Raw genomic sequence first — 12,025 nt, forward strand, 5'->3', positions numbered from 1 at the left:
CGTCTCGGCAGGTGCCGGGATATCTGCGGTCCTATGAAGTCTGTAGAGCAATATGTATTATATATCCAGCACACTGTGTGAAAAAATGTATGCTATCACACTCAGGGACCACTAGGTGGGGCAGTTATAGTAGAAGATAATAGTGCCGAGAAAAAGGCTATTTCTCCCCACAACAGAAAATGCACAGATCTCTCTACAGGGGCCCCAGTGGGAGAACAGTATCAGGGGGCCACCAGTCCCAGTGAAGCCCCAGTCCAGGGACCCCCACACTGTATAGGCACACTGCTACCTCAAATCCAGCACTTACGATATGGACAAAGATGGCCGCCGCGTCTTCCTGGGCTTCAGGTCTATCTCTGTCCCCCGCTGCCAGGAGTCTCCCCGACCAGCTGCTTCAGAGGGAGTCCACTCTGGGGGTCAGGGGAATGCTTCTGGAGGGTCCGGGCAGCGTGTGGGGGGTCCGCGCCGCTTCCCGGCGCCGCGTCCCCGCCACGGAGCTCAAATCGCGGGCGCCGGGAGTACGCGAGTCCCCGGCTCCCGGGAGAGTGTAGGCCGCAACCTGCGAGAGCAGTGAAAACTGCTCCCCGGTTCTGCGGCAGGCACAGCAGGGCTGAGGAGGCCTACAGGGGGGGGGAAGGGGAGCCCCCAGAGAATGCACACAGGGGGTGAACACCCCAAATAGAAGGATTATGAACTCTGGAGAGAGGAGGCCAGCAGAAACACGTCTGCTCTCTTCTCCAGCTAAGCCACGCCCCCAGTAGTAACCATTTTACTGTCAAAAGTCAGATTCTGAATAGTCCTGGAATCCTGGTGGGCTCTGTAGACATTGTCGGAGCCTTTTCTGTTAAAAGTGTAGCTTGCTTTATTAGACTTGCTGCTCTGTCTAAAGGCCCATACACACTAGAACACAGGTTCTCAAACTCGGTCCTCAGGACCCCACACAGTGCATGTTTTGCAGGTCTCCTCACAGAATCACAAGTGAAATCATTTGCTCCACCTGTGGACCTTTTAAAATGTGTCAGTGAATAATGAATACACCTGTGCACTTGCTGGGTTACCTGCAAAACATGCACTGTGTGGGGTCCTGAGGACCGAGTTTGAGAACCACTGCACTAGAAGATTTTTTTCCATCGATTTGAACGATAACAATGGTTTTGAATGATATTATATCACAGTGTATGCACTTTAAAGGATGAATGTCCATTCTCATGTGTATGCGGTTAGCTCATTCTGCATGTCTCTGCAGCGGTCTCTCACTATCTCTGTGTAATACTGCTCATTTTGCAGACTCAGCTGCACTGCACTTATTACTTCTGCGCCTCCTCAGGCTATGACTTATGTGATGTAGCAGACAGAGGTCTGGCAAACAAATTATTTTAGTTTACTGGATCTTGTTATACCACTCACTGACATTTTTAAATTCTACATTCAACTTATATTTACATGCAATATCTGTTTTTCTTGCATTTTGATTGAGTTTGTTACCAACCTAGAATTGTTATTATATATATATATATATATATATATATATATATATACACAAACAGTATATATATTTTTTAAAGCCAGTATGATTTTACCACAGAGACATCCTTTGATCTTTTTCAATCAATCACTTCACCTAGGGCCAGATTAAGGGTCACATGGCATATCTTCCAACATGACCCTCTCCAGGAGGGACAAAATGCTCTGCTTCTGGACTTTTCTCTTAATTTATGATTGCCATCACCTGTGCTGAACAGGTTAATGGATAAGAAAGGTGTTTCAGCACATGTGATGGCAATCATACATTAAGAGGGAAGTCCAGGAGCAGAACATTCTGTCCCTCCTGGAGAGGGTCATGTTGGGAGGTATGACATGGGCCAGAAGGAAATTATCAAGGGCCTAATTTGAGAATCAAAATCTATAGAACACAAAGATTCCACAGCAAGTAAAATAGACTTTACATAGAAACCAGTAAGTTTAGCTATCATACTAATACTCTCAATTTTGTAGATTCACAATCTCCAATGCCACTTTCATGATCATTACAGACTACAGCACAGAAGTGCAAGTGTGATCAAGGCCTTGATTTCAGTAAACAGTATTAAACCTGCATCATCACTGCCTGGAAATACCATCTGAAATATGTATAATGAATGTCTAAAGTCTGGCTGGTTTATAAATAATCTGAGTGCAGATGCACAAAATCAGGATATTATATATTATTCCCAATGTACGCTATTTAAAAAAAAATCCATTTTGTTGAAGCACAAACTTGTTAGGAACAACACAGAGATGCATCGGATAAACTCTGTAACAATCAGCTTTTTGTGGACATTCATAAAATAATGTCAGGGCTCATAAGTACACTATTGATAAAAGGTGACATTACTATTATCACTATTACAATTCAGTTTCATTATATACAGGGTGCACTATGTGTTTTTTGGTTCCTACAATACACATCTATTGAGATTCCTAAACTAATATAAGATTGGCAGTAATTTTACCTAACAGGAACCGTCTTGTTCTGGAATACCTATCTACCAATAGACTCTTCTTATGGTAAGAGCTCATTGATACCATTTCCCTTTTGACTTCAACCTGTCATATCAGTATTTCTGTCCATTGGCACAAGTGACTACTCTTGCTCCCCCCAGGGTATAATGCCTATCCCAGCAGTGGCCCACCTATCTCTTGCTCTGTCACACTTCTCCTTCATTGCCAGCTCTAATATTTTTGCAATTAAGAAGTATTTATATCTAGGTGATAATCCTCATATGACACATAGGGGTCTATTTACTAAGCCTTGGATGGAAATAAAGTCCCTGGAGATAAAGTACCAGCCAATCGGCTCCTAACTGCCATGTCACAGGCTGTGTTTGAAAAATGACAGTTAGGAGCCGATTGGCTGGTACTCTATCTCCAGCGACTTTATCTCCATCCAAGGCTTAGTAAATAGACGCCATATTCTCATATGAATCACGTTTGAACAAATGAAAAGAGAATAACAAACATGAACATAGTGTAATTTGCATATAATTCTAATCATTGTCCACACCTTTGGTGTAATTGAACACAGAGGTGTGAAGGTCCTGACCCTTATAGCCTTTCACATGATAGGAGTAGCTACCACCCTTTCCCAGAACCTTCCTATATATAGATAGAGCATACTAATTCACAACTTAAACGGCGGCTCTGTCATTCTCTTTCATTCTTCTGCTGACTGCTATCATTTTTGTGGGTGTGGATCATTGGGTAGAGTAAAATTAGGTTGGTAGTCAATAGGTTGACCCCATATAGTCGATATGCAGAAGGTCAACGGACAATACTGTAGGTCTATATGTGAATGGTTGACAGTAGAAAAGGTCGACAGGGTTAAAAGGTTGACATGAAAACGGTAGACACAAAAAAGGTGACACAGGCTTGTTTGTTTTTTGACCACATGTGACCCCAATTACTGTACCGCTTTGCTTACCATGCTTAGGGCAAGGTGTCACACTTCCCTACCACTGCACTCAACACAATTTACTATTCCCAATAGTCGTCCACGTGGATGATAAATGATGAAAAACTTAAAAAAAATACCTTGTGTTGACCATATGTGTGTTGACCATTGTCATGTCAACAATTTGAACCTGTTGACCTTTTGTATCTGTTGACCTTAAGCACTGTTTACCTTTAACATGTCAACCTTTTGTACCTGTCGACCTAATATATGTTGACCATATGATCTCAGCCTTTTCACTGTCAACTTATCATCTGCATCCCAATTTTTCTGGTCTTGTATACATTTCTTTTATCCATAGATTCTAATATTGCTTACCAGCTTAAAAGAGTGGAGAAGTGAGCCTGTAGAGAAGTTGCCCATGGAAACCAATCAGCTGCTCCGTACAATTGTATAGTATGCAAATTATAAAATGTTACATCAATGCCGATTGGTTGTCAAATGCAACTTCTCCACTGGTTCACTTCTCACTGCTTCATGAATAGACCCCCTAGCATCAAAGCCGAAATGCTGATAGGCTCTTTCCTGTTCTCTGACTCCCTGGGCATGCTGAAAACTATAGTTTTCTACACCCTAGGCAGAATACTGCCAAGGTCTCTTCTTCCCATGTCACTGAACTTCCACGAGATGACCACGCACCACCACTACCTCCCACACAAGAAATTGAGAGCAGGTCCTACCGTGTTAAATATAAAATACTTTTACCTATATACAAGGCTATTAACCAAACTACACCAACATACATCTCCTCACTCATCTCAAAATATCTCCCTATCAGACCTCTCCGCTCTGCACAAGATCTGCGTCTCGCATCCACATGTATTACCTGTTCCCACTCAAAATTACAGGACTTTATCTGGGCTTCACCCACTCTGTGGAATGCCCTCCCACGAACAATAAGACTCTCCCCTAGTCTCCAAACCTTTAAACGTTCCCTGAAAACTCATCTCTTCAGACAAGCCTACCAAATTCCAGACCCACCCACATAACCTTCAATGCTTCCCTATCCAGTTACATCCTATCTGTACAGTCCACATAACCTCACATATTTTGTCTTCCAACATTGCTGGGTGATCATATCATACAACCCATTAAGAACCTAGCAATCTGATGGAGCATTATACAACAGGTAGCATCTATCCTTGTGTATCAATGCCTATTTCCCTATAGAGTGTAAGCTTGCGAGCAGGGCCTTCCTACCTCTATGTCTGTGTGTCTTTGCCCAGTTTTGTTCCATAACTGTTGTTCTAATTGTAAAGTGCAACGGAATATGCTGCGCTATATAAGAAACTGATAATAAATAAAATAAATAGGTCCAGTGTTTACACTTCAAATTGCTGTTTTCAGCTTATTAAAAGTCAATTATATTGATTATAAATAAGATGAAATAAAATAAATGTATCTGCAAAATTATTGTGCAATGTTATCATGCAAACATTGCTTAAGTTTATTTTTATCCTTAAAAATATATCATAACCCTTTATATATTCGTAGCTTTGATGGCTGATCGTGAGTAAAGACATGAATAAATGAGCTTTATCTTCTATTAGAATAAAATGTACACTGATACCAGCATTTGTTTTCATCATACAGAAACACTATAATAAATTTATAGTAGAAATATACAATTAGTATTTGCAGCTTAACTTACTAGCCTTTATAACTCATCCCTGTTTACATAATTTATTCTAAACCATTTCCCGGACGGCGTGTGGCACCGGCCAGTGGCTTAATGCACACGCAGGGTGTGCATTGTCTCAGCTAACTAATTCGTCTGGGAGAATCCATTACTTTGACAGCTCCAATCTCCGGTCACCAGTAATGAAATCAGAGAGATCTTAGAGTGAATCAGAAAGTATCCAAGTTCAGACTTGCATCCCCTATATTACACCAATGGGAGAGATAGACCTGTTTACACGGTTTCTGACAATAACTGAAAAATGTGAATTGTTTCTTTTAAAGTTACTGAAACCTTTGTTAATGAAAAGTTGCATCAATTAGAATTTCATTGAAATATCTATATCCGACTCCGGCAACTTCCGAAAACATTCTCAAGAGACCATTTACCCTAGAGTCAGATGTTAAAAGAGCATTTCTATAAAACATTCTAAAGCATTTCCTTTGCTAAACACATCTACTGTATGTACAGTACATTTATCTCATTACCACAAAAGCTCATTTGGAACCGTAAAAGCAGAGCAGGTACTGCACAAACAGCCATAAGAAATACATTGTGTAATCAAAAGGTCTCGTACTACAAAAGTTAGATTTGCAATTTACAGTTCTAAACATTTCAGTTTTGAAGAAACTGCTTACACGACTGATTTAGGAATGGTCACTTCAATAAAAAAAAGTGATGTTTATCCTGTCTGGATCCTATATAACCTTTAGATATCCTAGTAATGGATTGAAGAAACTCAAAAAGAGCTGCTATTGATGGCTCCACGTAAATACAGAGACCTCTTATTTTAAAATTATATCAAACTAGTAGTTACAGTATATCCTTTCTATAAAATAATGTTTTCTGTTTATTTGTATTGCTTAGAAAATTCCTTGCACTTTAAGTTTTGGACAAAACAGAAATAAATGGCTCATGGAGAACTAATGATTTTGCTTTTCCCCCACTAATGTCTGTTGATAGTACACATTTAAACAACTGCTTTTCAAAACAATATACTTGTTGAGATCCAAACCCCATCCCTAGTGACCATTTCATGGCTGTGTAAATGGGATATTTCTTAGAGAAGGCATTTTCCAATAGTGGATAAGACCTACAATGTAGACCTGAGTTTAGGATTTCTCTATATCATCTTTAAAAGGGGAAAAAAATTTGGTTGTTGTGAATATGGTTACCCAGACAAATCTGTCCAATCTTTATGTCAAAGTGGTCATTTTGGCTGTAAACACTCAACTGCTTTTTAATTTACTAAGGTGGCGATTGAATTGCACCCAGCTATTCAATTGTTTCTGCTGACAGACGGACATGTTAACATAATTTCTGCTTGCGGCCCCCCCATGCTGGTATGCAGAAATATGTGAAAAGTTACCCTTTTGAGCACCCAAACATCACTTTTCGCATCATGCGCATCACTTCAGTCGGGATTAGCTGTTTTACGTGGCTAAACCCGGCACTGCAGAGCGCGGTCAGCACAATAAAACAATGGGCACCCAAACAATTGCATATCACTCCAACCCCATTTAAAGTGATGGGGGAAATGCAATTATTGAGGCCCATCAAACAATTGAATTGCCCCCTAAGTGTTAATGTTATAGTAAAATATTACTTTAGGACAATTTGCACATTTTGCAAAACAGTGTAGCAAATTTGCAGGACGTAATGGACAAAAATGTCATGCAGGTTTTAGCTTTATTTGCAATTCTAGTAATATTGATCACATTTACAAATCTATCCGAACACCTTATTTTCATTTTCCTCACAGTTTTTTGGCAAGTTACTGTTTTGCACCTTCCAGTGTGGTTTCTTTCAAACTCCTACTTTGTCATTGAATGTGCACATATAACCAACAGTACAGTATAATATAATAATATATGATCTGAAATTTATAGTAATGTCCAATGAAGGGCTACACTTAAGATCTTACTTTGTGTCTTAATATGGTGTGACACTTTATCAGGCTACAATTGCTGCCCCTTGATACCATGTAAAACAGTTGAAAGAGTATATTTAATAAATCAGATAGATTATGAACCTGAAGTCTAGGAATAAAAATATTTTCAGTAAAACCAATACAATGCACAAAGTTAATTCACCCTTGGAATAGAAGATACAAGTGAGCCCTTTTTAAGGCCTTAGAAATTGACTCGCTAAAGTAAATACCTATGTGTCAAATTCAATAATGATGTTAAATGTTGGCAAATGACAATTGATAGACTGCTGGGCATTATTGCTGGGATTATAATTAGTTTGCGGTGCCTCAACATGCATCAGGAAGGGTTACCTGTGTAATATGTTTCCTGAGTAAGCCAGCTTGCATGAAATAGCAATGTACTGTAGATTCCTCTGCCTATTCTACAGAGATTTGAAAATATTCTAACTGCACTCCCAACAGCTGAAACATATCCGCCGCTGAAACATACATCGTTAAATACTTAATGAAGCTTCTTTAAAAATCTCACATTGAGAAATTGGAGTCGCTGCTCCATCTTTAATTTGGCAATCATATGCGTGAATTAACCCTTTCCCTGTCCAGCACCAGAACATCTGTACAAGGAGTTTCATAAATTGTCTTCTGTGTGCAGCAGAATGTACAACAGACCAGAAATGACTGCGCTGCAAACTGCACAAGGTATATCAAAGTAAATGAACCAAGAATACCACTGAGAGGGGTGGGCGATCCCAGACATTAAATGTCCTTATGAATTTTTGTATATGATAAACATTTATCACCAGAGAATTGTGTTGTTACCATTTAAATCAACAAGTCCCCACTATTAACTTAGTCTGTGGTATTGCTGAATTGTTTTAACTTATAATGCAAATTAATATTTTAACTCTGCATATCTGGTATCTACTGAGAAGTACAGTAATTAGCATCTAAAATAACACTATTAACGCTGGTAATTATATTTATGTTGGCTCTTCTGCCAGAAGGATTAGCACATTTTTCAAGCAGTGAAATGGTTAATGATTATACAACCAAAGATATTACAGGGGGTGTGGAATGGGACAGTCGTGCTGTGCGTGCACTTACCAGGGAGTTGCTGGTGGGAATCCGCGTTGTATTTAGCCCAGCCAGGGAGGGGAGGGTCTGGGACATCCAGTTAGAGATCATTGCCATAGTGCTGAGGAGAGCACCCAGTGTGAGGAGCGGAGAGTCCATCCTGGGGAAGCTAATGAGTTTTCATAGTGACTGATCAGCACCAGAGATGGAAAGCAGAGGGAGGAGCAGAGAGGCACAAACAGCATCCAACAGGAGAGTCTGCTTGTGATTCTTCAGTCTCCTTGTAAGCTCAATGCACTCTCACACTGTATATTTGTCAGTAAACAATATAAATGACTTGCTTGTACAGCCATCAGCACCTCTTGCAATGGTGTAAAACACACATTCAGATCCATAAAAATGATGAACTATAGCGTAGCTTCCATATACACCTCTATTAAGCATATACTGTAGTCCTCTTTGTGACCATTACTTTTACACATCGCCCTCTGTACTAATACTGTTATATGCTAAGTACACTTAATGATTACTCAGGGAGAGTATGCAATGAGATTGTAGAGGATGGAACAATCATACTATATATCTACATGCAGTGGCAGATTTTACCTAGGGGCTGCAGTCCCCCAATAAAAACTAATCACTGACAGCCTGCCGGGAGTATTCAGCCAACGCAGCTCTCAGACAATTTTGGTGAAGCTCATGGTCTGCTGGAAATGCCCCTTATACAGCCTTGTCAGCAGGCCCCCTGGGATCTACAGGGCCCTAAGCAGCCGATTTAGTTGCCTTGTGGTAAATCCTCCACTAAATGGGGGGGTGCAATGTAATGTAATGTTCTTCTACGGACTGCACCCGATGTCTAGTTCCCGTTTCCTCTCTCAGGCAGTGCAACAGCTTAGGAGGTGTGGGCTGCGGGCAGAGCAGCAGGAGCTGTTAGCAGCCGCACTGAAGATTCAGGTAGGAGCTGAAACTGATCTACAGTATATATTCTCAGTCATTTTTGTTTTATGTAATGTAGCCTTAATGAATTTTTAATTTTACTGGACTCTGAAAGTGTGTAACCAATAGTAAGTGCCTAAGGAGTCTATCTACTAAGCTTAGGAGAGAGAGACAAAGTACCAGCCAATCAGCTCCTATCTGCCATGTGTTTGAAAAATGGCAGCTGGAGGGGATTGGCTGGTACATTATCTCTTTACACTTTATCACTCTCCAAGGATTTGAAAATGTAAAAATCGCAAGTAACTTTGCACCTTTGCAAAATCATGTTGGCTGGAATGGATTAAGAAAGGAAGGGGTCCATGTGCAGTCTCCATGTGAGCCCCCCACTCTTTCATCTGTGCTTGCACCAAGTAGACTCTGGTACTGTGCCAAGGTCTAATGCACATGCACTGAATTCCAGGCACACGGTGCCCGTGACATTTGCCTGGTGATTTATAAGGTGTGGATAGACAGGTAAGTATCGTCTAAAAGTGCAGTGTGTTGTGTGAACCCCCCTAGACCCAGGGGCTCATGTACCTGCACACCATGAAACCATTATAGATATGCCCATACATGTTGCAATGCAGGTGGGGCAGATTTAAAATGTCCAGAAAGTTATATATGTAAGAGGTGTGTGCCCTAACTAATTGCAGTGTAATAAAGACTAAAGTCAAAGCTGTCAAGCATTTGTGGGCTACATGCAAAAGCAGCCAGTATTTACTCTGCATGCAAAAGAAAACTATTTGTACCCCTTGCATTGCCTCATGGTTTGTCCAAATGCAAAGTTACTTTTATTTGAATTTCACCCAACTCAGAATCATTCCTTCTGTATATTACACTTTTATATGAAAGGATCTGTGTGCTGCACATTTTATTTATTTCTCTACATTCCCACATTGAGAATAAAATAATTTGCATATCTATTAGGGATTTCTCTGATGCCTCAGATAGGATATAAATGGCTTACTAATGCTGTTTTTAATACATTTACTCAGGGCCGTAACTATGTGTGTGCAGAGGGGGTACCACACTGCAGGGTAGGAGGCGCTGTTGGTGGCACTTGTCAATTATCTGTTTTAATTACTTTTATTTGCAGCTTCCCCTCTTTTTGAAACCCAGCATCTTCTGACCACCGCTTCTGTCTCTAATACCTATACAACATTCACGAACTTAACTTAAGAGCTCTTAGTTATTCAGTCACACTGTCCTTTATTACATTTCAAAATGTTGACATACCCGGGATTCAAACTAGAGATGTGTGGGTTCGGATTTACCCGGATTTACTCGGATTTACCTGGATCTCAAAACAGCATCTTATTGGCTTTCGGATGTCATGTTTTTTGGTTAGCCAATAAGAACAATCTGGCTAAATTTGAACTTGCGTTAATTCTGTAGTTAAAAACCGAGTAAATCTGAACCTGCACATCTCTTATTCAAACCCATTGCTTGTGGCATTGCAGTCATACAATCTATTCATTAAGCTATCTGCCCCTGCATAGAAAGGTAGATAATTACAAGCTAAAGAATTCTAACTATTTAAAAAAATGATCAGCATTGTGGCTGAGTAGATCTATGTAGTTTGTGAGAGATTGGATGTGTCGCTGCACACTACATAGATCTGCTAAATTGCAATGCTGAACAATTTTTTACAAAGTACCAGTAGCTTCATATAGTGTTAATAGTTTTTATGCAGGATCAAATAGCTCAATAAATAAGGTGTTTGTTTACAATTCAACAGGTTATAGGTTTGAATCCTAGGTATAGCAGTATATTGAAATGTGTTACTTAATAAATTGTATTGTAACTGATCCATTTTCTTGCAGTGGTCTATCAATGTGTGTGTATTATATATGTGGAAGGGGCATCATAGCATGGGCTTTCTCTAGGATCAATCTTGTCAGGCCCCTTGCCCACGAGGCACGTGCCTTATGTCCCTATTTAAAAAATGGGGAGGAGGAGAGGGGGGCGCCAATTCTCTCTCTGGCACAGGGCACCAAAATGTCTAGTTATGGCTCTGCATTGACTGGTGTGAAGAAGGATTTAGCTGTCATACCTAGACAGATGAAAAAGACAGAAGTCAATTGTGGGCCTTGAGAGTACACTACTTCCCTCCGCCCACTATTCTTTGTCCCTAGATCTGACTTAGTCACTATTATACAGTAGACTTTAGCAGGGTTGCCCCATGTTGGACTACTGTTGCATTTATATTTTTTAACCATTAAGATCTCTTACACACAGGCATTCATTGTATGAATTTATAACACATTCTTAAAGCCTATTTAATACACTTTGAAGTTTACAGTCCACAAAATGATGTTAGAGAGTGGACCTGCAAACACACAGTGGAGGTCTAAGGAAACACTCATTAGCTGCTGCTAAAGAGTTCATCAAGTGCTTAGCAAGTATTCATCAGGAGACATTTGACTTTGTTATTAATGAGGTGAAGATGGATGTTTGATTGTTGAGAAATGACATCAGCGGGGAGCTTTGAGCAAAGCATTGAGGTTCATAGATCAAACTGTATTAAAGCCATAGTCAGTATCAATGGGGCATTATTAATCCCAGTGGTGGAGAAGCATCCAGAGTTATAAATGATATCTACAACTGGCTACACACACTGATACCAGAAGCAGGAGGAACATCTGCATGTTGCCAGAAGGATCACACCACACTGGTATGACATGTACAGATAAGAGCAGGATCAGCAAGGTAACAATATATGCCCTTATTAATTTTGCAATGTTGTCAATCATAATACAGTAAAATGGACCCACTGCAGTCCAGCTTTTGCTCGTGACATGTGATTATTAGGATTGACATGTATGGAGCATGCATGTATGGAGCATACAGCAGTTGGCAAATGGCGGTAGGCCCAACA

The 12,025-nt window shown here is 40.2% G+C and overlaps 1 protein-coding gene across 2 annotated transcripts in view; it reads right to left on the bottom strand.

Moving 5' to 3' along the window:
• The window catches only part of OLFM3 (olfactomedin 3), a 407,355-nt gene that overhangs the window by 175,159 nt on the left and 220,171 nt on the right, over positions 1–12,025 (bottom strand). The window contains exon 1 of one of the 2 annotated variants that reach the window (XM_063940092.1): positions 8,203–8,331. The exons of the other annotated variant lie outside the window; for it this stretch is intronic. Within the exon in view, the coding sequence (XP_063796162.1) occupies positions 8,203–8,331 (129 nt within the window). Of the gene's footprint in view, positions 1–8,202; positions 8,332–12,025 lie in introns of those variants that run through there. 2 annotated transcript variants of the gene reach the window in all.

Source organism: Pseudophryne corroboree, chromosome 9, assembly GCF_028390025.1.
Source record: "Pseudophryne corroboree isolate aPseCor3 chromosome 9, aPseCor3.hap2, whole genome shotgun sequence".
Taxonomy (NCBI): domain Eukaryota; kingdom Metazoa; phylum Chordata; class Amphibia; order Anura; family Myobatrachidae; genus Pseudophryne; species Pseudophryne corroboree.